The 25,261-nt window shown below is 38.9% G+C and overlaps 5 protein-coding genes across 10 annotated transcripts; all 5 read right to left on the reverse strand.

The window, feature by feature from the left end:
* Positions 1-186: 186 nt before the first annotated feature.
* On the reverse strand, positions 187-6,679 carry LOC135344018 (uncharacterized). 3 transcript variants are annotated; one of them, XM_064541075.1, is made up of 3 exons: positions 6,591-6,679; positions 4,383-6,484; positions 187-4,185 (listed from the first exon to the last, which is right to left on the reverse strand). In XM_064541075.1, the coding sequence occupies exon 3, from the start codon at positions 4,180-4,182 to the stop codon at positions 382-384; it is 3,801 nt and encodes a 1,266-aa protein (XP_064397145.1). In that variant the 5' UTR covers positions 4,183-4,185; positions 4,383-6,484; positions 6,591-6,679; the 3' UTR covers positions 187-381. The 3 variants fall into 3 exon arrangements, with proteins under 3 accessions (XP_064397145.1, XP_064397143.1, XP_064397144.1); XM_064541073.1 differs by having other exon boundaries at positions 4,378-6,484; XM_064541074.1 differs by having other exon boundaries at positions 4,378-6,484; positions 6,596-6,673.
* Positions 6,680-6,738: 59 nt separating this feature from the next.
* LOC135344019 (uncharacterized) lies at positions 6,739-11,526 on the reverse strand. The gene is made up of 2 exons (XM_064541076.1): positions 11,441-11,526; positions 6,739-10,840 (listed from the first exon to the last, which is right to left on the reverse strand). The coding sequence occupies exon 2, from the start codon at positions 10,798-10,800 to the stop codon at positions 7,270-7,272; it is 3,531 nt and encodes a 1,176-aa protein (XP_064397146.1). The 5' UTR covers positions 10,801-10,840; positions 11,441-11,526; the 3' UTR covers positions 6,739-7,269.
* LOC135344016 (uncharacterized) lies at positions 11,034-25,177 on the reverse strand. Of its 4 annotated transcripts, none has more exons than XM_064541072.1 (3): positions 25,075-25,177; positions 20,401-24,688; positions 11,034-11,252 (listed from the first exon to the last, which is right to left on the reverse strand). In XM_064541072.1, the coding sequence occupies exon 2, from the start codon at positions 24,683-24,685 to the stop codon at positions 20,870-20,872; it is 3,816 nt and encodes a 1,271-aa protein (XP_064397142.1). In that variant the 5' UTR covers positions 24,686-24,688; positions 25,075-25,177; the 3' UTR covers positions 11,034-11,252; positions 20,401-20,869. The 4 variants fall into 4 exon arrangements, with proteins under 4 accessions (XP_064397142.1, XP_064397139.1, XP_064397140.1 ...); XM_064541070.1 differs by lacking the exon at positions 11,034-11,252 and adding an exon at positions 20,126-20,269; XM_064541071.1 differs by lacking the exon at positions 11,034-11,252 and adding an exon at positions 20,126-20,269 and having other exon boundaries at positions 25,080-25,172.
* LOC135344020 (uncharacterized) lies at positions 11,695-14,469 on the reverse strand. The gene has a single exon (XM_064541078.1). It carries the CDS (start codon positions 14,151-14,153, stop codon positions 12,027-12,029), a length of 2,127 nt encoding a protein of 708 aa, XP_064397148.1. The 5' UTR covers positions 14,154-14,469; the 3' UTR covers positions 11,695-12,026.
* LOC135344021 (uncharacterized) lies at positions 14,228-16,120 on the reverse strand. The gene is made up of 2 exons (XM_064541079.1): positions 16,010-16,120; positions 14,228-15,814 (listed from the first exon to the last, which is right to left on the reverse strand). The coding sequence occupies exon 2, from the start codon at positions 15,809-15,811 to the stop codon at positions 14,228-14,230; it is 1,584 nt and encodes a 527-aa protein (XP_064397149.1). The 5' UTR covers positions 15,812-15,814; positions 16,010-16,120.
* Positions 25,178-25,261: the final 84 nt, after the last annotated feature.

A 25,261-nucleotide genomic window follows, 5' to 3' on the forward strand; every position in this document is an offset into this window, starting at 1 on the left:
TGTGATTAAAATAATGGGCAAAGATCATCAGTAGAGCTATAATTATTACTGTACGTTGAGGTAAACTTTCACGGAATCACCTTAATTAATATTTTTACAGAATTGCAGTACAAAATGTTAATTATTCGTGGGTAAAAGTATATATACATGCTACATGCAGCAATAATTACTCATGATCAGTAAAAATCTGGAACATTCAAAATTATTATTGCCCGCTCAGACGGTAATTTTTCTTATATCCTTATAACTAAAAAACAGCATTATAAAAAAACAAAGGTATACGTATCTATAATTATATAAAATACGAATGGCCGGGACATGCATGCATGCCAGTTATAATTATAGTTAGACACAAAAAGTGGACATGCAACATAATAATTATCAATGTATTTGGCTTTCCAGCAATGGCTCCCTCAGATCAACTTGATAAGTTGCGGGTGTCAGCTCAGCCACGCTCTGTGTGACTTTGTTAGCCTCCAATTCAGCTGGCTCATTTATAATTAGTTTTTGGCTCTTGGGTAATTTAATTTCTCCTATTTTTTGGGCAAAAGCTTTAATTCTTTCCTTCACCATTGGTAGCTTCTTGAGTCGCCAGTAAATGTGCAGAATTATAATACCGACAAATGTTAGTAGTGCTATCGAAATCGATATGTATGTGGCTATTTCTCTATGACCGTTGATTGAAGAATGCAGAGAATATGAGGTAGCTGCTGCAAGCACACCTAGGTTCACCAAGAAGGACATCTCCAGTGTGTCAATCCAACTCTTGTCATATATTCCTCCAGTCACCTTGAACATAGATATAGCAACAATACAGGCTGTAATGATAACAAGAAGGTTTAGTTGTATATTTTCTCCCAATGCAAATATAGTTAGTAGCACAGCTCTCATTAGAAGACACAGCCCTGCCCAGTAGCGATGGTTGGGTTTGAAAGGGATCAGATATGCGTGTATGAAAGGCTGAAGTCTCAATCGTCGAAGAATTTTGGAGATGAAATCGCTTTTCTGTAAAACTTGTGCAGAGAACAGTACAAGCGTGTAGGGTGTCAGTAACAATAGGAGAAACACTGATGCGACTATGATAAGAGTCAAATGATGCCCAGAGGCATAATCAACATTTCCATCGTATCTCCACACTCTTGTTCTGATGTTCCCAGGGTTGTGAAGAGTCGAATAGTAGAAGATACTGATGATGTTCTGAGCTAGTGAGTTGAAAGACAACAAGATTATAGTAGCAAGAACAGCTACAGGGTCGCTGGTACTGAAAAACTTTGATACCTGTACAGAGTATCGGCATAGAACAACAATCAGGCCTGCTAGTATCCATATGTAGACTGGGAATACAAACTGTAGTCCACTGTATGCAATCTGATTCATGCCGTCGTAGAAGCATGTTTCGATTCCAAAATCGAGGTTCAGCCATGATATAAAAATGATATAGCCACGGAAAAATCCCACTGGGAGAAACACAGCTTGATTGCTGTTTAAAATGTTGACGTAGAAGATGAGTCCATTTATAGTTCCTGAAGACACTGTCATTTGTGTTAGGAAGACCAGGGCAACTACTAATATTCCAGCCACTACAAAAACAACCAATAGCGCCAAGTAAGCATTATCTGAACAGTTCTTACATATTTCTCCACCGAGCAATAAACTAGTGTTCATGTTGCAGCTTCCACACAGAACACCAGACCTATTGTTGTCACAAATACCATCATCCGAAAAAGTGAATGTGCCATTTCTGATACAGAAACGATGAGGACAATTGTCATACCAATTTACGGCACCTTGATAGATGGAGTCATTTGCAGGCCCCATCCAAAATGCTGGATACTCTATTCTCTTCTGAAAGTTATGCTCATTCACGTCACAGCTGAGTAGAAAGTTCTTGATGCTTTCATCACAGACGCAAGAATCCCGCTTCTCATTGAATGGAAATCCATCAGGACAAAAGGGGTTTAGATTAACATTCACTTTCAACGACTTCTCCATATCAAAAAATGAATCGCCAACATTCATTATAATAACTTCATTGTCTGCCGAAGATTTAACCGTAAAGTTAATGCTGGTGCACTCCGTTGCGCTAACACTTAGTAGCCTACCATTGTTCCCGATAAGAGAGGCAGTAATTGATAGATCCCCAATATCTACTTGCTTTCGGGAAGACTCGAAAGTACTTCGTACCGGTTCTGACATATTGCTCCCGTAGAATTTGATGGCTCTAACTTCTACAGAGAAGCGCTTTCCTTTGAATGCTGTTATATTTTGAGATCGGTCGGAGCACTTTTCTCGATCATCTTCACAAAAGCAAAACCAGTAGCTATCGGATGTAAACATGGGCACTGAATTATTGGTGAGTGAAGTTATTGTTCGATTCAAGTCAATTAAAGCAGGATACTCAACTTTAAGAGTTTCTATGTGGTCAAAGTTCACGTGTATAACGCTGCCCCCAGGGTACGCTTTGTTACGTTGGAATATAAGGGACACCTGAGGATTGTTCTCGTCTTGGAGACTAATTAAACATTCTTCACGGTTGTCAGAACAATTCGTATGCTCAAGAGAAGTTCCGATAAAAATAGCACCTCCTTTCACTGCAGTATTGTTAATGAAATGCAGACTAGTTTCTTTCTCAAATTCAATCCGAGATGATTGATCCAGGAATAAGGCACCCCCATATCTTGCTGAGTTATGATTGAAACATCCAGTGCCGCTAAATCTAACAGTAGAGAGAACACTTGCATATATCCCTCCTCCATTTTCGTCGTCATAGATATTATCATGAAAGTTGTACGTACCTCCCAAGAATAGAATGCTTTGTATTAGAGCAAGAGTACCATCTTTAAAATCATCTTCTATGTTGTTACTTGTGAAAGTGGAATTACCGCTTATATCAATCGTTGACCGTGAAGCATACAAAACTCCAGCGTTCCCTTGAAATTGGATGTCGCCACGTAGAGTTAGTTTTCCATCATACACAACAATTTGCGATGGATTATTAACAACTGATACAATCCCACTGACCGAAAGTTCCGAATTATCAACTAAAATTATTCGCAAACGAAACGTGTTGTTATGAACTACTAGGGCTCCATCGTTAATTGTAAATATCGAGTCCTTCGTTAATGAGATGCCTTGATGACCACCCGGATTGCTCGTTAAATTAAGCATTCCTCCTATCATGAATATGTGTGAGGAAATTGATTGAACTGACATAATATATCCTTCATTTCCACTTGACTCAATGTTTCCTGTCAAGTTAAGTGTGGCACTGTTGTACAAGAGAAGTCCAGCGGTAGATTTATTGATTTCGTTGATTCCTTTATTCTCAATAAAATACAGATTGCCCCTACATTGCAATTCTGTTCTATCAAGGGCAAAAGAACCACCTAGACAGACAAGGTTTCGTTCAAATGACCAATCTCCATTCACAACTGCCTCAACGTTACTCAAGGCCATTACACCAAACGGTCCGACATTATCAGTCACATAAACACTCTCAGCTGTTAGGAAACCACCATCAATTCGAAACACCACCTCTTCTGCATTAGGGAAGCTGCTGTAGACACACTCAGAATCATATTCTCCAATACTGTTGTTGAAGATGCTGAGGTTATTTAATGTGATATTTCCTGAGTTTTGTATGTTGACAATCGTAGCAAGTGCGTTTTTGTTATTGGTAATCACAAGGTTAGTGAGCTCAACATTTGAGCCGTCTTTAATGTAGAGAGCATCAGAGGTGGTGTTAGCTACACTGATGTCCATCATCTTCACTGTATTGATGTTGATCAAGCTGATACCAGGCAAATCACTTTCACCGCACGAAACAAAGGCCACATTCTGAATAGTTACGCTTGTCAAACCATTGAACGATAAAGTGGCTTTTTGTCGGCAGTAGATGGTGGTATTTTCAGTTCCGTTTAGAGAGAAGCTCTCAGTGATGGTCCCATTTAATAAAAAGTTTGAATCGAGATAATATAGACCAGGAGTTAGTATAAACTTGGAAGGGAGGTCACTACTTGTATTGAGTGCGTACTCAGACAAAGTCTGACAGTCAGGGAACTGGTAGGAACAGGAGCACTCTTGTTGGCAGCTGTCGGGTTTGACGTGAATCAGTTGCTCTTGGGCATTGCAAATAATCAGAATTGTTAGGAGAAAAAGTACTTTCAATCCTGTTGAAGCCATGATCTGGAAAAAATTAATTATATAGCCGTACTCACTACTTGAAACCTTAAGAATACTGTTACATGTAAAACCGGCCACACACAATAATACACATGCAGTGTCACACAAGCACGGTGACAGTTAAAAGTCAAACCCAGATACCTTTTGTGTTTATGCACACCACATACATGTACACGACAACACTGTTAAGCTCACCTCACCTCTATACTATAGTGAGTATAGGCCTATAGGTGTGTGGCTTCTCCAAATGTGGGTGGGTCTGCTTCTGCAGGCTGAATTATAGCTAGATCAACTCTACTCTCAACTAGACTAACTGTATAGATATCTATATCTACTAGTCTGTATCTACTAGCTCTATAACTATCATGTGACATAATTAGTCAATCTATTGATATTTATAGCTACTTTATGTTGGTGAGAAGAATGTCACTGGCTGCTAAGTTCATTCATTTTAGTTGGAAAAATGAATGCCATTAGATAGAAATACTCCCTTAAGATTTCCTAGCAACCATTCCAAATTACATAAAACAAGATGCATGTTGGTACATGGCATAGATCTAATAGGCAGCTTATAGTTAACTTATAGGGACGAGTCTCAATGTATTTGGCTTTCCAGTAATGGCTCCCTAAGATCAACTTGATATGCAGGTGTCATGATAACCACGCTTTGAGTGACTTCTTTATCCTCCAATTCCTCCAGCTTGCTTATAATTTTGTTTTGTGTCTTGGCAAATTTAATTCCTCGCATTTTATTGGCAAAATCTTCCAGCTTTACCTTCAACACTGGCAGCTTCTTGAGTCGCCAGTAAATGTGCACAATTATAATCCCAATAAAAGTTAGTAGTGCTATCGTAATCGATATGTATGTGGCGATTTCTCTATGACCGTTGATTGAAGAATTCAGAGAATATGAGGTAGCTGCTGCAAGCACACCTATAGGTTCACCAAGAAGGACATCTTCAGTGTGTCAATACAACTCTTGTCATATATTCCTCCAGTCACCTTGAACATAGTTATTGCAACAATACAAGTGGTAATGATAGCAAGAAGGTTTATGTGCTGATTTTCTCCTAATGCAAATATAATTAGGAGCATGACTCTCATCAATAGACTGAGTCCTGCCCAGTAGCGATGGTTGGGTTTGAAAGGGATCAAGTATGCGTGTATGAAAGGCTGAAGTCTCAATCGTTGAAGAATGTTCGATATAAAACTGCTTTTCTGCAAAATTTGAGCTGAAAAAGTGCAAAGGTGTATGGTGCCAAGGAGAAACACTGATGCGACTATGATAAGAGTCAAATGATCCACTGAGGCATAATCAACACTTCCATCATATCTCCACACTCTTGTTCTATTGCTCCCTGGGTTATTGATCGATGAATTGTAGAAAATATTGATGACATTTTGGGCTAGTGAGTTGAAAGACAGCAAGATTATGGTAGCAAGAACAGCTACAGGGTCACTGGTACTGAAAAACTTTGATACCCATACAGAGTATCGGCATAGAACAACAATCAGGCCTGCTAGTATCCAGATGTAGACTGGGAATACGAACTGTAGTCCACTGTATGCAATCTGATTCATGCCGTCGTAGAAACATGTTTCAATTCCGAAATCGAGGTTCAGCCATGATATGAATATGATATAGCCACGAAAGAATCCTTCTGGGAGAAATAAAGTCTGATTGCTGTTCAAAATGTTGGCGTAAAAGATGAGTCCATTTATAGTTCCTGAAGCCACTGTCATTTGCGTTAGGAAGGCCAGGGCAACCACTAGTACTCCAGCCACTGCAAAAACAATCAATAGTGCCAAGTATGCATTATCTGAACAGTCCCCACATACATTGCGACCGAGCAATAAACTAGTGTTTCCTTTGCAGCTTCCACACAGAACACCAGTCCGATTTTTATCACAAATATCATCATTTGAAAAAGTGAAGCTTCCCTCAGTAATACAGTATCTGTTAGGACAGCTTTCATACCAACTCATTGCTCCTTGATAATTAGGTTGATTTGCTGGTGCCCTCCAATAGCTTTGAAATTCAATTTTCTTCTGATGTCATCCGTTATCTCACAGCTTTGTAGAAAGTTACTGATTTGCTTGTCACAGACACAGCTGGCATTATCTTGGTCTAGTGGAAAGCCATTCGGGCATAACTCAAATAGTACATTTAGTTCCAGTACCTTCTCACCGTCTAGAAATGACTCGCCCACATTCAATATCAGAACTTCCATGTTTGCCTTGGATTTCACAGTGAAGCTTACTTCATTACACTCTTTAGCGCTAACTCTTTGAAGCTTCCCGTCTGTAGTTAGAGAAGACGTCGTATTATCATCACTGTCAATCGATAACCATGCACACCACACCATGCACACAAACAACAACATTGTGTCTCTCTAAGCTAGGCTCACCTCACCTCCACTAAAGTGAATGGGTCTGCTTCTTGCAGGATAGCTAAATCAACTCAACTAGCTGTATCTACTACTAGTTTTAGCCATCATGTGACATAATTAGTAATTTCTAATGATATTTATATGGTGAGAAAAATGTCACTGCTAAGTTCATTCATTTTTGTTGGAGAAATGAATTGCGGGGCCAAATACTTACACAAGTTGAAGATGTAAATAATTAATCATGCTTCGTCTAAAACGATACAACACAGCTGACAATCTCTACAACAAACATAGCATCTACACAACATTAAAGACAGAGTCTCTATAGCACAACTATTAGATTTCAAAACAAAATGCTGGTACATCGTATTATAATTATAAGCAACAAAATCAACCGCTTTTATTTAGAGAGACAATCGAGTCTCAATGTATTTGGCTTTCCAGTAATGGCTCTCTCAGATCAACTTGATATGTAGTGGTCATCTCAGCCACACTATGAGTAACTTTGTTAGCCTCCAATTCAGCTGGCTCATTTATAATTAGTTTTTGTTTCTTAATTACTCCAATTTTCTTGGTTAAAGCTTCCATCCTTTCCTTTAACATAGGAAGCTTCTTGAGTCGCCAGTAAACGTGCACAATTATAATCCCGATAAAAGTTAGTAGTGCTATCGTAATCGATATGTATGTGGCGATTTCTCTATGACCGTTGATTGAAGAATTCAGAGAATATGAGGTAGCTGCTGCAAGCACACCTAGGTTCACCAAGAAGGACATCTCTAAGTGTGTCAATCCAACTCTTGTCATATATTCCTCCAGTCACCCTGAACATAGATATAGCAACAATACAAGTGGTAATAATAGCAAGAAGGTTTATATGCCGATTTTCTCCGAATGCAAATAAAATTAGTAGCACGGCTCTCATCATGATACTAAGTCCTGCCCAGTAGCGATGGTTGGGTTTGAAAGGGATCAGGTATGCGTGTATGAAAGGCTGAAGTCTCAATCGTCGAATAATTTTTGAAATGAAATCACTTTTTTGTAAAACCTGTGCAGAGAACAGTACAAACATGTAGGGTGTCAGTAGCAATAGGAGAAACACTGATGCGACTATGATAAGAGTCAAATGATGCCCAGAGGCATAATCAACGTTTCCGTCATATCTCCAAACTGCTGTTCTCATGTTTCCAGGGTTATTGATAGTCGAATAGTAGAAAATACTGATGATATTTTGGGCTAGTGAGTTGAAAGACAACAAGATTATGGTAGCAAGAACAGCTACAGGGTCACTGGTACTGAAAAACTTCGATACCCGTACAGAGTATCGGCATAGAACAACAATCAGGCCTGCTAGTATCCAGATGTAGACTGGGAATACGAACTGTAGTCCACTGTATGCAATCTGAGTCATGCCGTCGTAGAAACATGTTTCGATTCCGAAATCGAGGTTCAGCCATGATATGAAGATGGTATAGCTACGGAAGAATCCCTTTGGGAAGAACACGGTCTGATTGCTGTTCAAAATGTTTGCGTAGAAGATGAGTCCATTTATAGTTCCTGAAGCCACTGTCATTTGCAATAGGAAGATTAAAGCAACCACTAATATTCCAGCCACTGCAAAAACAACCAATAGTGCCAAGTATGCATTATCTGAACAGTCCCCACACACATCTCCACCAAGCATTAAACTAGTGTTCATTTTGCAGCTTCCACACAGTACACCAGACCGATTGTTGTCACAAATACCATCATTTGAAAAAGTGAAGTTTCCCTCTGTAATACAGTATCTGTTAGGACAGTTTTCATACCAACTCATTGCTCCTTGATAATTAGATTGATTTGCTGGTGCCATCCAATAGCTTTGAAATTCGATTCTTTTCTGAAATATTTCGTCCGTTATCTCGCATCTTTGCAGATAATTACTAATTTTCTCATCGCAGACGCAGCTGTAATTCTGTATGTCACTTGGAAAACCGTCTGGGCACAACTCGTTGAAATGTACATTTACATAAAGTGTTTTGTCATCATCCAGAAATGACTCGCCCACATTCAACACAAGGACTTCCATATCTACCTCGGATTTCACAGTAAAACTGACACTCATGCATTTTTCAGGATTGGCACTTTGAAGCTTCCCGTCTGTAGTTAAAGAAGACGTCGTATTGTCATCAGTGTCGATCGATAATAAAGCAGACTGCAAATTCCTTCGAACTGGTTCTGACATATTGTCCCCATAAAATGTTAGAGTTCTTACCATCACAGAAAATGGTTTTCCTTTACTTGCTGATACGTTCAATGGAGCATTTTTTTCACAACTTTTTCTTGTATCGTTTTCACAGAAACAAAACCAATAGCTATCCGATGCAAATGCAGGTACTGAATTTCCTGACTTTACATTGAGTGTTTTATTCAAGTCCTTCAAAGCTGGATACGTAATCTCTGAATTATCTATGACATCAAAGTTGACATGTATGACACTGCCCCCAGGGTATGCTTTGTTGTGTTGAAATGTGAGAGAAGCGTTAAGATTTCCAGGGTTGATAGGACCAAACAAACACGTGTTCTGATCATTAATACACTGAACCTGGTCGACAGATGTTCCAATAAAAATGGCCCCTCCTTTTATTGCGGAGTTGTACTCAAAAAGGAGATTAGTTTCCTTATCGAGTTCAAGTCGACACTTTTGGTCGATAAAAATTGCCCCTCCAATCTTTGCTGAGTTATTTTTAAATATTCCATTTCCGCTAAACTTCACAATAGAAGTGAGTGTTGCGTACACTGCACCACCATCTTCATTGTCATAGAGATTTTCAATGAACAAATAATCGCCACCTAATGTTAGTGTACTGTTTTGTACAATGGCAAGAGCACCATCTCTGTAGCCATCATCAATATTGTTACGATAAAAAGTTGAGTTGCCGTTTATATACAAATCGGAGTTCACACCGAACACAATTCCAGCATTATCTTGAAAGTAGATCTGACCGTACAAGTGAATAATAGCATTGTACCCAGATAAAGGGGATCTTGAATTGTTTTTAAACGTTATATGACCATTGACTAATACTTGAGAAGTGTCAACTAGAATAAGCCTTTCACGAAGTATTGTATTATTAGAAGCTTTTAGTGTTCCGTTGAGGATGATCAGTTTTGATCCTTTCGCCAGTGACATTATTTGAAATCCATTGTGATTACCATTCAGAAGTAGAGATGCTCCCTCCATTAAAGATATATTGGAGCCCACAGATTGAATTGATGTGATGTAACCTTTGTTTGCAACAGACTCAATTGTCCCATTTATATTTACTTGACTGTTACTGATATATAGTCCAGCAGTGGTTTTGTATTTGTCACCAATCTCTTTATTATCAATGGAGTATAAAGTCCCGTGAAATTCCATGTTCACCTCACTCAGGAATAATGAACCACCTAGACAGACACGATTTCGATTAAATGACCAGTCTCCATTCACAACTGCCTCAACATTACTCAAGGCCATTACACCAAACGGTCCAACATTATCAGTCACATAAACACTCTCAGCTGTTAGGAAACCACCATCGATTCGAAATACCACCTCTTCTGCATTAGGGAAGCTGCTGTAGACACACTCAGAATCATATTCTCCAATACCGTTGTTAAAGATGCTGAGGTCATTTAATGAGGTATTTCCTAAGTTTTGTATGCTGACAATTGTAGCAAGTGAGTTTTTGTTATTGGTAATCGCAAGGTTAGTGAGCTCAACATTTGAGCTGTCTTTAATGTAGAGAGCACCAGAGGTGGTGTTAGCTACACTGATGTCCATCATCTTCACTGTGTTGATGTTGGTCAAGCTGATACCAGGCAAATCACCTTCACCGCACAAAACAAAGGCCACATTCTGAATAGTTACGCTTGTCAAATCATTGAACGATAAAGTGGCATTTTGTCGACAGTAGATGGTGGTATTTTCAGTTCCGTTTAGAGAGAAGCTCTCGGTACTGGTACCATTTAATAAAAAGTCTGAATCGAGATAATATTGACCAGGAGTTAGTATAAACTTGGAAGGGAGGTAACTACTTGTATTGAGGGCATACTCAGACAAAGTCTGACAGTCGGGGAACTGATAGGAACAGGAGCACTCTAGATCTTGTTGGCAGCTGTCGGGTTTAACGTGAATCAGTTGCTCTTGGGCATTGCAAATAATCAGAATTGTTAGGAGTAGAAGTACTTTCAATCTTGTTGAAGCCATGATCTTGATGCTTTAGCTATTAATTCAGTACACACTCAGACTGAAACAGAATTGAAAATACTGTATAAATTCAGATACACATGCAGTGTCACAAATTTAATGCACAGTGACACTGAAAGTCAAACCCAATGGCCTTTCGTTTTTATACTAACATGCATGTACTTCTAATGATATTTATATGGTGAGAAGAATGTCACTGCATGCTAAGTTCATTCATTTTAGTTGAATCCAAATGCTCACACAAGTTGAATGTAAACAATATTGATATTTCGTCTAAACAATAGTCTAAGAGCTTTCATCAAAGATAGCATCAACTCAGTAAAACAGAATCTCTAGCACACATCAAAACAAAATGCATGTTGGTACACGGTAACTATTATAACAATGTTATGCAACAAAATGGACAGCAATTACGATCGAGTCTCAATGTATTTGGCTTTCCAGACTGAAACCTAATAATTATTGAGAATACGTAACTATAGTCACACACAATTAATACACATGCAGTGTCATGAACAGTGACACTGAAAAGTCAAACCCAATGGCTTTTCGTTTTAATACTAACATGCACACCACATGCATTACACAAACAACACTGTTGAGTGCTATCTAAGCTATAATTATAGAAGCTCATCCTCACCTCTACTATGTGGCTTCTTCAAAAATGGGTGGGTCTGTTTCTGCAGGCTAATAGCTAGATCATGTAGCTAGTAAATTACTCTAAACTCTACAACTAGCCTCGATCCCAGGCCGAGTTTTCGCTTTTATAACGGTTAGGCAAACAACTAGCCTCGATCCCAGGCCGAGTTTTCGCTTTTATAACGGTTAGGCGAACAACTAGGATCGAGGCTATAATTATCTACAACTAGCTCTAGCCATCATGTGACATAATTAGTAATTTCTAATGATATTTATATATATGGTGAGAAGAATGTCACTGCTAAGTTTATTCATTTTAGCTGGAGAAATGAATGTCAAAAAATTAATAACATGCAGTTGAAGATGTAGAAACAAAATTGATGCTTCGTCTAAAATGATACAACAAAAGTCTAAACCTTACGATCGAGATACAGCTAGAATAGTATCTACTCAGTAAGACTGAATTACAAATTACATCAAAACAAAATGCATGTGGTACATGGTACAGTATCTATGATGGTACTAACAATGTTATATAAGGAACAAAATGGACATACAGCTTTATATTCTTATAGGGACAATCGAATTCAATGTATTTGGCTTTCCAGCAATGGCTCCCTCAGATCAGTTACAGGTGTCAGCTCAGCCACGCTCTGTGTGACTTTGTTAGCCTCCAATTCAACCGGCTCATTTATAATTCGTTTTCGGCTCTTGATTAATTTTATTCCTCGTATTTTTTTAGCAAAAGCTTCCATCCTCTCCTTCACCATTGGTAGCTTCTTGAGTCGCCAGTAAACATGCACAACTATAATCCCGATAAAGGTTAGCAGTGCTATCGAAATCGATAAGTATGTGGCAATTGCTCTATGATCATTGATTGAAGAAATCAGAGAATATGAGGTAGCTGCTGCAAGCACACCTAGGTTCACCAAGAAGGACATCTCCAGTGTGTCAATCCAACTCTTGTCATATATTCCTCCAGTCACCTTAAACATAGTTATAGCAACAATACAGATGGAAATGATAGCAAGAAGATTTGTATGCGGATTATCTCCGGATCCGAATGCAAATATGGTTAGTAGCATGACTCTCATCAATAGACTAAGTCCTGCCCAGTAGCGATAGTTGGGTTTGAAAGGGATCAAGTATGCGTGTATGAAAGGCTGGAGTCTCAATCGTTGAAGGATTTTCGAGATGAATTCACTTTTCTGCAAAAGTTGGGCCAAAAAAAGTACAAGTGTGTATGCCAGTAGCAATAGGAGAAACACTGATGCGATTATGATAAGAGTCAAATGACGCCCAGAGGCAAAATCAACACTTCCGTCGAATCTCCAAACTACTGTTCTCGTGTTACCAGGGTGTTTGATGGGTGAATAGTAGAAAAGGGTGAGGATATTTTGGGCTAGTGAGTTGAAAGACAACAAGATTATGGTAGCAAGAACAGCTACAGGGTCGCTGGCACTGAAAAACTTCGATACCCGTGCCGAGTATCGGCATAGAACAACAATCAGGCCTGCTAGTATCCAGATATAGACTGGGAATACAAATAATAGTCCACTGTATGCAATCTGATTCATGCCGTCGTAGAAACATGTTTCGATTCCGAAATCAAGGTTCAGCCATGATATGAAGATTGTATAGCCACGGAAGAATCCCACTGGGAAGAACACAGTTCGATTGCTGTTCAAAATGTTGGCATAGAATATGAGTCCATTTATAGTTCCTGAAGCCACTGTCATTTGCGATAGGAAGATTAAAGCAACCACTAGTATTCCAGCTAATACAAAAACAACCAATAGTGCCAAGTGTGCATTATCTGAACAGTCCCCACATACATCTCCACCAAGCATTAAACTAGTGTTCATTTTGCAGCTTCCACACAGTACACCAGACCTATTGTTAACACAAATATCATTGTCTGAAAAAGTGAAGCTTCCCTCTGTAATACAGTATCTGTTAGGGCAGCTATAATACCAACTCATTGCTCCTTGATATTTAGATTGATTTGCTGGTGCCATCCAATAGTTTTGAAATTCGATTTTCTTCTGAAAGTTGTCATCCGTTATCTCACAGCTTTGTAGAAAGTTACTGATTTGCTTGTCACAGACACAGCTGGCATTATTTACGCCAAGTGGAAAACCCTCTGGACACAACTCGTTGAAATGTACTTTTACATAAAGTGTTTTGTCGTTGGACTCGCCCACATTCAATTTAAGGACTTTTGTGTCTGCCTTGGATTTCACAGTAAAACTGACAGTCATGCATTTTTCAGGACTCACACTTTGAAGCTTCCCGTCAGTAGGTAGAAAAGACGTATTGTCATCAGCGTCAATCGATTCCAATGTAGACCGCAAATTCCTTAATCGAACTGGTTCTGACATATTGTCTCCATAAAATGTGAGCGTCCTCACCATCACAGAAAATGGCTTTCCCTTGCTTGCTGATACATGCATTAGATTTCTTGTACAACTTTTTCTTGAATCGTTTTCACAAAAACAGAACCAATAGTTATCAGATGCAAATGCAGGTACTGAATTTCCTGGCTGCACGTTGAGTGTTTCTTCCAAGTCCTCCAAAGCTGGATACGTAATCTCTGAGTTATCTATAATATCAAAGTTGACATGTATGACACTGCCCCCAAGGTATGCTGTGTTGTGTTGAAATGTGAGAGATACGTTAAGACTTCCAGGGTTGATAGGACCAAACAAACACATGTTCGGATCAACACACTGAATCTGATTGACAGATGTTCCAATGAAAATGGCACCTCCGTTTACGGCAGTGTTGCTTACAAAGTGTAGATTAGTTTCATTGTAGAGTTCAAGTCGAGATTGTTCCTCAAGGAAAATTGCACCTCCATTATTTGCTGAGTTATTTTCAAATGTTCCGATTCCGCTAAGCTTAACAACAGATTGGGCTCTTGCATATATTGCACCACTGTCCACAACTTCATTTCTATTTTCAAGAAATGTATAATTGCCACCCAGTTTTTCAAGCTGCTTTGATAAAATATAGCAAGAGCACCATCTTTGAAGCCATCATCAACATTGTTGCGATAAAAGGTTGAGTTACCGTCTATATCCAGATGAGAAGTCACAGCGAACACAACTCCAGCATTATCTTGAAAGTAGATCTGACCGTACAATTGAATAATAGCATTGTGCACAGAAAAAGGGGATTTTGAATTGTTGATAAATGTTGTATGACCATTGAATATCACTTGAGAATTGTTCACTAGAATAAGCCTTTGACGCATTGTGTTATTACAAGCCGTTAGCGTTCCGTTTTGAATTACCAGCTTTGTTCCTTCTGCCAGTGACATCGCTTGAAGTCCATTGTGATTACCATTCAGAAGTAGAGATGATCCCTCCATTAAAGATATATTAGAGCCCAGAGATTGAATTGATGTGATGTAACCTTCGTTTGCAATTGATTCAAGTGTCCCATTTATATTTACTTGACTGTTACTGAAATATAATCCAGCATTGGAATTGTCTTTTTCGCTGATACCTTTGTTTTCATTTGATAATAAAGTCCCAGTTAATTCCATGATGACCTCACTCAGGAATAATGAACCTAGACAAGCACGATTTAGTTTAAATGACCAGTCTCCATTCACAACTGCCTCAACATTACTCAAGGCCATTACACCAAACAGTCCAACATTATCAGTCACATCAACACTCTCAGCTGTTAAGAAACCACCATCGATTCGAAACACCACCTCTTCTACATTAGGGAAGCTGCTGTAGACACACTCAGAATCATATACTCCAATACTGTTTCTAAAGATGTTGAGATTATTTAAACTCGTAACAATTGAGTTTTGTATGCTGACAATCGTAGCAAGTGAGTTTTTGTTATTGGTAATCGCAAGGTTAGTGACCTCAACATTTGAGCTGTCTTTAATGTAGAGAGCACCAGAGGTGGTGTTAGCTACACTGATGTCCATCATCTTCACTGTGTTGATGTTGGTCAAGCTGATACCAGGCAAATCACCTTCACCGCACGAAACAAAGGCCACATTTTGAATAGTTACGCTTGTCAAACCATTGAATGATAAAGTGGCATTTTGTCGACAGTAGATGGTGGTATTTTCAGTTCCATTTAGAGAGAAGCTCTCAAAACTGGTACCATTTATCGAAAAGTGTGAATCGAGATAATATAGACCAGGAGTTAGTATAAACTTGGAAGGGAGGTAACTACTTGTATTGAGTGCGTACTCAGACAAAGTCTGACAGTCGGGGAACTGGTAGGAACAGAAGCACTCTTGTGGGCAGCTGTCAGGTTTGACGTGAATCAGTTGCTCTTGGGCATCGCAAATAATCAGAATTTTTAAGAGAAGAAGTACTTTTAATCTTGTTGAAGCCATGATCTGGATAAAATTGCTATTAATTTAGTACCCGCTCAGACTGAAATGTTAATTATTGGAATACTGTTACACACAATTAATACACATGCAGAGTCACACAAGCACAGTGACACACTGAAAAGTCAAACCCACAATGGCCTTTTGTTTACTAACATGCACACACAGACAACATTGTTTATAGTCGAGTCTAGACCTCACCTCAACTGTGTGGCTTCTCCAAAAGGGGGTGGGTCTACAGGCTATAGTAGATCAGAGGATTATTGTGACAAAGAACAGCTAACTACTTGTATTTCTACAACTAGATCTAGCTATCATGTGACATAATCTAGTCACTTCTAATGATATTTATATGGTGAGAAGAATGCATATGTCACTGCTAAGTTCATTCATTTTAGCTGGAGAAAAGAATGCCAAAATTAATATCTACTTACACATGCAGTTGAAAAATTGATGCTTGTAAAACGATACAACAAAAGTCTAAAGCTTACAATCTCTACAGCCAAGAGAACATCTAAATCTAGCTACTCAGAAAGACAAAACAAAATGCATGTTGGTAGATCTACATGGTACTAACAATGTTATAAAAAACAACAAAATGAACAGTTTTTATATTATAGGGACAATCGAGTCTCAATGAATTTGGCTTTCTAGTAATGGCTCCCTCAGATCAACGTGATAAATTGCAGGGGTCAGCTCAGCCACGCTCTTAGTGACTTTGTTAGTCTCCAATTCAGGCGGCTCATTTATAACTCGTTTTTGTCTCTTGGCTAATTTAATTCCTCGCATTTTTTTGGCAAAAGCTTTCATCTTCTCCTTCAACATTGGCAGCTTCTTGAGTCGCCAGTAAATGTGCACAATTATAATCCCGATAAAAGTTAGTAGTGCTATCGTAATCGATAAATATGTGGCAATTTCTCTATGACCGTTGATTGAAGAATTCAGAGAATATGAGGTAGCTGCTGCAAGCACACCTAGGTTCACCAAGAAGGACATCTCCAATGTGTCAATCCAACTCTTGTCATATATTCCTCCAGTCAACTTGAACATAGTTATAGCAACAATACAGGCTGTAATGATAGCAAGAAGGTTTATATGCCGACTTTCTCCAAGTGCAAATATGGTTAGTAGCATGACTCTCATCAGGAGACTAAGTCCTGCCCAGTAGCGATGGTTGGGTTTGAAAGGGATCAAGTATGCGTGTATGAAAGGCTGAAGTCTCAACTGTCGAAGGACTTTCGAGATGAATTCGTTTTTTTGCAAAACCTGTGCAGAGAACAGTACAAGCGTGTATGGTGTCAGTAGCAATAGGAGAAACACTGATGCGACTATGATAAGAGTCAAATGATGCTCAGAGGCATAATCAACACTACCGTCATATCTCCAAACTGGTGTTCTCATGTTCCCAGGGTTATTGATAGTCGAATAGTAGAAGATACTGATGATATTCTGAGCTAGCGAGTTGAAAGACAACAAGATTATGGTAGCAAGAACAGCTACAGGGTCGCTGGTACTGAAAAACTTCGATACCCGTACAGAGTATCGGCATAAAACAACAATCAGGCCTGCTAGTATCCAGATGTAGACTGGGAATACAAATAGTAGTCCACTGTATGCAATCTGATTCATGCCGTCGTAGAAACATGTTTCGATTCCGAAATCAAGGTTCAGCCATGATATGAAGATGGTATAGCTACGGAAGAATCCCACTGGGAAGAACACAGTTTGATTGCTATTCAAAATGTTGGCGTAGAAGATAAGTCCATTTATAGTTCCTGAAGACACTGTGATTTGCATTAGAAAGATTAAAGCAACCACTAGTATTCCAGCCACTGCAAAAACAACCAATAGCGCCAAGTGTGCATTATCTGAACAGTCCCCACATACATCTCCACCGAGCATTAAACTAGTGTTCATTTTGCAGCTTCCACACAGTACACCAGACCTATTGTTAACACAAATATCATCATTTGAAAAAGTGAAGCTTTCCTCAGCGATACAGTACCTGTTAGGGCAGTTTTCATACCAACTCATTGCTCCTTGATATTTAGTTTGATTTGCTGGTGCCATCCAATAGCTTTGAAATTCGATTCTCTTCTGAAAGTTTTCGTCTGTTATTTCACAGCTTTGTAAAAAATTATTGATTTTCTCATCACAGACACAGCTGTAATTTTGTTCGTCACTTGGAAAACCATCTGGACACAACTCATTGAAATGTACATTTACATAAAGTGCCTTCTCGCCATCAAGAAATGACTCGCCCACATTCAATATAAGAATTTCCATGTCTGCCTTGGATTTCACAGTGAAGTTTATTTCAGTACACTCTTTAGCGCTAACTCTTTGAAGCTTCCCATCTGTAGTTAGAGAAGACGTCGTATTGTCATCACTGTCAATCGATAATAATGCAGACTGCAAATTCCTTCGAACTGGTTCTGACATATTAATATTCCCATAAAATTTGAGTGCTCTTACCATTACAGAAAATGGTTTTCCCTTGATTGCTGATACGTTCATTGGGGCATCATTTCTTGCACACCCTTTTCGTGAATCGTTTTCACAGAAACAAAACCAATAGCTATCAGATGCAAGAGTAGGTACTGAATTTCCTGAAGCTATTTTAAATGTTTCTCCCAAGTCCTCCAAAGCTGGATACGTGATCTCTGAATCATTGATGATATCAAAGTTGACGTGCATGACACTGCCCCCAGGGTATGCTTTGTTGTGTTGAAATGTGAGAGAAGCGTTAAGATTTCCAGGGTTGATAGGATGAAACAAACACTTGTTCGGATAAGTAACACACTGAGCGTGGTCGACAGAAGTTCCAATAAAAATGGCACCTCCTTTTACTGCGGAGTTGTACTCAAAGAGGAGATTTGTTTCCTTGTCTATTTCAAGCCGAGACTCTTGATTAAGGAATATTGCCCCTCCATTCTTTGCCGAGTTATTTCGAAATATTCCATTTCCGCTAAACTTCACGGTAGATGTGACTGTTGCGTACACTGCACCACCATCTTCATTGTCATAGAGATGTTCAATGAACAAATAATCGCCACCTAATGTTAGTGTACTGTTTTGTTGAATAGCAAGAGCACCATCACTGTAGCCATCATTAACATTGTTACGATAAAAAATTGAGTTGCCATTAATATTCAAATCCGACTTCACAGCAAACACTATTCCAGCATTATCTTGAAAGTATATCTGACCGTACAAGTGAATAATAGCATTGTACCCAGATATAGGGGATCTTGAATTGTTTTTAAACGTTATATGACCATTGACTAATACTTGAGAAGTGTCAACTAGAATAAGCCTTTGACGTACAATTGTATTATTACAAGCTTTTAGTGTTCCATTGAAGACGATCAGTTTTGATCGTTCTGTTAGTGACATCACTTGAAATCCATTGTGATTACCATTCAGAAGTAGAGATGCTCCCTCCATTAAAGATATATTAGAGCCCAGAGATTGAATTGATGTGATGTAACCTTTGTTTGCAACAGACTCAATCGTCCCATTTATATTAACTTGACTGTTACTGATATATAGTCCAGCAGTGGTTTTGTATTTGTCACCAATCTCTTTATTATCAATGGAGTATAAAGTCCCGTGAAATTCCATGTTCACCTCACTCAGGAATAATGAACCACCTAGACAGACAAGGTTTCGTTCAAATGACCAGTCTCCATTCACAACTGCTTCAACATTACTCAAGGCCATTACACCAAAGGGTCCAACATTATCAATAATATAAATACTCCCAGCTGTCATTATACCACCATCGATTCGAAACATCACCTCTTCTGCATTAGGAAAGCTGCTGTAGACACACTCAGAATTATATTCTCCAATACTGTTGTTTAAGATGCTGAGGTCATTTAACGTGGTAGTTCCTGAGTTTTGTATGCTGACGATGGTAGCAAGAGAGTTTTTGTTATTGATAATCACGAGGTTAGTGAGCTCAACATTTGGGCTGCTGTCTTTAATGTAGAGAGCACCAGAGGTGGTGTTAGCTACACTGATGTCCATCATCTTCACTGTGTTGATGTTGGTCAAGCTGATACCAGGAAAATTACCTTCACCGCATGAAACAAAGGCTACATTCTGAATAGTTACGCTTGTCAAACCATTGAACGATAAAGTGGCATTTTGTCGACAGTAGATGGTGGTATTTTCAGTTCCGTTTAGAGAGAAGCTCTCGGTACTGGTACGATTTATCGAAAAGTCTGAATCGAGATAATATTGACCAGGAGTTAGTATAAACTTGGAAGGGAGGTAACTACTTATATTGAGGGCATACTCAGACAAAGTCTGACAGTCGGGGAACTGGTAAGAACAGAAGCACTCTTGTGGGCAGCTGTCGGGTTTGACGTGAATCAGTTGCTCTTGGGCATTGCAAATAATCAGAATTATTAAGAGAAAAAGTACTTTCACTCTTGTTGAAGCCATGATCATAATCTGGATAAAATTAATGTTTTAGTTATTGATTTACATGTAGTACCGGCTCAGACTGAAACCTAATAGAGCTAATTATCGAGAATATATTTACACAAACAACACTGTTGAGTGCTATAATTATAGAAGCTCACCTCTACTATGTGGCTTCTTCAAAAGTGGGTGGGTCTGTTTCTGCAGGCTAATATAATAGCTACATGTAGATCATGTAGCTAGTAAATTACTCTCAACTACATGTATCTCCTATCATAATACTAGTTTTAGCTATCATGTGACATAATTAATGATATTTATATGGTGAGAAGAATGCATATGTCACTGCTAAGTTTATTCATTTTAGTTGGTGAAATGAATGCCAAAATTAATATCTACTTACACATGCAGTTGAAGGTGTAAACAAAATTGATGCTTCGTCTAAACCGATACAAAAAAGTCTAAAGCTTACAATAGAGCAGAGATGCAGCTAAGATAACATCGTAATGAGAATCTGTCTTACTGAGTAGATTCTACTCAGTAAGACAGATTCTCATTACATCAAAACAAAATGCATGTTGGTACATGGTACTAACAATGTTATAAGATTTTTATAGGGACAATAGAGTCTCAATGTATTTGGCTTTCTAGCAATGGCTCTCTCAGATCAACTTGATAAGTTGCAGAGGTCAGTTCAGCCACGCTCTTAGTGACTTTGTTAGCCTCCAATTCAGACGGCTCATTTATAATTAGTTTTTGTCTCTTGTGTAATTTTATTCCTCGCATTTTTTTGGCAAAAGCTTCCATCTTTTCCTTCATCATAGGCAGCTTCTTGAGTCGCCAGTAAACATGCAGAATTATAATCCCGATAAAAGTTAGTAGTGCTATCGAAATCGATATATATGTGGCAATTTCTCTCTGCCTGTGGATTGAAGAATTCAGAGAATATGAGGTAGCTGCTGCAAGCACACCTAGGTTCACCAAGAAAGACATCTCCAGTGTGTCAATCCAACTCTTGTCATATATTCCTCCAGTCACCTTGAAGATAGTTATAGCAACAATACAAGTGGTAATAATAGCGAGAAGGTTTATGAGCTGATTTTCTCCGGATCCGAATGCAAATATAATTAGTAGTATGACTCTCATTAGGAGACTAAGTCCTGCCCAGTAGCGATGGTTGGGTTTGAAAGGGATCAAGTATGTGTGTATGAAAGGCTGAATTCTCAATCGTTGAAGGATTTTCGAGATGTAATCGCTTTTCTGCAAAACCTGTGCAGAGAACAGTACAAGCGTGTATGGTGTCAGTAGCAATAGGAGAAACACTGATGCGATTATGATAAGAGTTAAATGATGCTCTGAAGCATACTCAACGTTTCCGTCGTATCTCCAAACTGCTGTTCTCATGTTACCAGGGTTTTTGATAGCCGAATAGTAGAAAATGATGATGATGTTCTGAGCTAGTGAGGTGAAAGACAACAAGATTATGGTAGCAAGAACAGCTACAGGGTCGCTGGCACTGAAAAACTTCGATACCCGTACAGAGTATCGGCATAGAACAACAATCAGGCCTGCTAGTATCCAGATGTAGACTGGGAATACGAACTGTAGTCCACTGTATGCAATCTGATTCATGCCGTCGTAGAAACATGTTTCGATTCCGAAATTTAGGTTCAGCCATGATATGAAGATGGTATAGCCAGGGAAGAATCCCTCTGGGAAGAACACGGTCTGATTACTATTCAAAATGTTGACGTAGAAGATGAGTCCATTGATAGTTCCTGAAGCCACTGTCATTTGCGATAGGAAGATTAGAGCAACCACTAGTATTCCAGCCACTGCAAAAACAACCAATAGCGCCAAGTGTGCATTATCTGAACAGTCCCCACAAACATCTCCACCAAGCAATAAACTAGTGTTTCCTTTGCAGCTTCCACACAGTACACCAGACCTATTGTTGTCACAAATATCATCATTTGAAAAAGTGAAGTTTCCGTCTGTAATACAGTATCTGTTAGGACAGTTTTCATACCAACTCATTGCTCCTTGATATTTAGATTGATTTGCTGGTGCCATCCAATAGCTTTGAAATTCAATTCTCTTCTGAAATATTTCGTCTGTTATTTCACAGCTTTGTAGAAAATTCCTGATTTTTTCGTCACAGACACAGCTGTAATTTTGTTCGTCACTTGGAAAACCATCTGGACACAACTTGTTGAAATGTACATTTACATAAAGTGCTTTGTTGCCATCCAGAAATGACTCGCCCACATTCAATACAAGGACTTCCATATCTGCCTCAGATTTCACAGTAAAACTGACTTCCATGCATTTTTCAGGACTAGCACTTTGAAGTCTCCCGTCTGTAGTTAGAGAAGATATCGTATTGTCATCAGTGTTAATCGATAATAGTGCAGACAGTAAATTCCTTCGAACTGGTTCTGACATATTAATATTCCCATAAAACTTGAGTGCCCTCATCATCACAGAAAATGGTTTTCCTTTGATTGCTGATATGTTCATTGGAGGATCATTTCTTGCACAACCTTTCCGTGAATCGTTTTCACAGAAACAAAACCAATAGCTATCAGATGCAAGAGTAGGTACTGAATTTCCTGAAGCTATTTTAAATGTTTCTCCCAAGTCCTTCAAAGCTGGATACGTGATCTCTGAATCATTGATGATATCAAAGTTGACGTGTATAACACTGCCCCCAGGGTATGCTGTGTTGTTTTCAAATGTGAGAGAAGTGTTAAGATTTCCAGAGTTGATAGGATGAAACAAACACGTGTTCGGATCATTAATACATTGAACATGGTCGACAGATGTTCCAATGAAAATGGCCCCTCCATTTTCTGCAGAGTTTCCATTAAACAGGAGTTTAGTTTCTTTGTCGAGTTCGAGTCGAGACTTTTGATCAATGAAAATTGCCCCTCCATTTTTTGCTGAGTTATTTAGAAATGTTCCATTTCCGCTAAATGTAACAGTAGATGTAATTGTTGCGTATATTGCACCACCGTCTTCATTGTCATAGAGATTTTCAAGAAACGTGTAATTACCACCCAGTTTTAAAGTGCTTTGTACAATGGTAAGAGCACCATCTTTGTAACCATCATCAACATTGTTGCGATAAAAGGTTGAGTTGCCATTTATATCCAAATCGGATTTCACTGCATACACTATTCCAGCATTATCTTGAAAGTGGATCTGACCGTACAAGTGAATAATAGCATTGTACCCAGTTAAGGGGGCTAGTGGAGTGTTGATGAACGTTATACGACCATTGACCATCAACTGAGATGTGTCAACTAGAATAAGCCTTTGACGTATTGTGTTATTACAAGCTGTTAGTGTTCCGTTGATGATGATCAGTTTTGATCTTTCGGCCAGTGACATCACATCAAATCCATTGACATTACCATTCAGCAGCAGAGCTGATTCCTCCTTTAAAAATATACTAGAGCCCACAGATTTAATTGATGTGATGTAACCTTCGTTTGCAATTGATTCAAGCGTCCCATTTATGTTTACCTGACTGATATTGAAATATAGTCCAGCAGTGGATTTATATTTTTCATTAATCTCTTTGTTTTCAATGGAGAATAAATTCCCAGAAAATTCAATGTTCACCTCACTCAAGAATAATGAACCACCTAGACAGACAAGGTTTCGTTTAAATGACCAGTCTCCATTCACAACTGCCTCAACATTACTCAAGGCCATTACACCAAACGGTCCAACATTATCAGTCACATAAATACTCTCAGCTGTTAGGAAACCACCATCTATTCTAAACACCACCTCTTCTGCATTAGGGAAGCTGCTGTAGACACACTCAGAATCATATTCTCCAATACTGTTGTTAAAGATGCTGAGATCATTTAATGTGGTATTTCCTGAGTTTTGTATGCTGACAATCGTAGCAAGTGAGTTTTTGTTATTGGTAATCACGAGGTTAGTGAGCTCAACATTTAAGCTGTCTTTAATGTAGAGAGCACCAGAGGTGGTGTTAGCTACACTGATGTCCATCATCTTCACTGTGTTGATGTTGGTCAAGCTGATACCAGGCAAATCACCTTCACCGCATGAAACAAAGGCCACATTCTGAATAGTTACGCTTGTCAAACCATTGAATGATAAAGTGGCTTTTTGTCGACAGTAGATGGTGGTATTTTCAGTTCCGTTTAGAGAGAAGCTCTCAGTACTGGTACCATTTAATAAAAAGTCTGAATCGAGATAATATTGACCAGGAATTAGTATAAACTTGGAAGGGAGGTAACTACTTGTATTGAGTGCGTACTCAGACAAAGTCTGACAGTCGGGGAACTGGTAGGAACAGGAGCACTCTTGTGGGCAGCTGTCGGGTTTGACGTGAATCAGTTGCTCTTGGGCATTGCAAATAATCAGAATTATTAGGAGAAATAGTACTTTCACTCTTGTTGAAGCCATGATCTGGAAAAAATTAGTTAGTACCACATGCAGACTGAAACCCTAAGAATACTGTTAGATCTACATGTATAGTCACACACAGTTATTACACAGTGACACTGAAAAGTCAAACCCACAATGGCCTTTCGTTTTTACTAACATGCACACCACATCATGCACACACACACCATGCACACACACACCAAGCACACACACACCAAGCACACCACACCATGCACACACACACCATGCACACACACACCATGCACACACACACCAAGCACACACACACCATGCACACACACACCAAGCACACACACACCAAGCACACACACCAAGCACACACACACCATGCACACACACACCATGCACACAAACAACATCATTGTGTCTATCTAAGCTAGACTCACCTCACCTCCACTATGTGGCTTCTCGAAAAGTGGGTGGGTCTGCTTCTTGCAGGATAGCTAAATCAACTCAAATAGCTATATCTACTACTAGTTCTAGCTAGCTATCATGTGACATAATTAGTAATTTCTAATGATATTTATATGGTGAGAAGAATGTCACTGCTAAGTTCATTCATTTTTGTTGGAG

This window comes from Halichondria panicea, chromosome 11 (genome assembly GCF_963675165.1).
Source record: "Halichondria panicea chromosome 11, odHalPani1.1, whole genome shotgun sequence".
NCBI classification, from domain to species: Eukaryota; Metazoa; Porifera; class Demospongiae; order Suberitida; family Halichondriidae; genus Halichondria; species Halichondria panicea.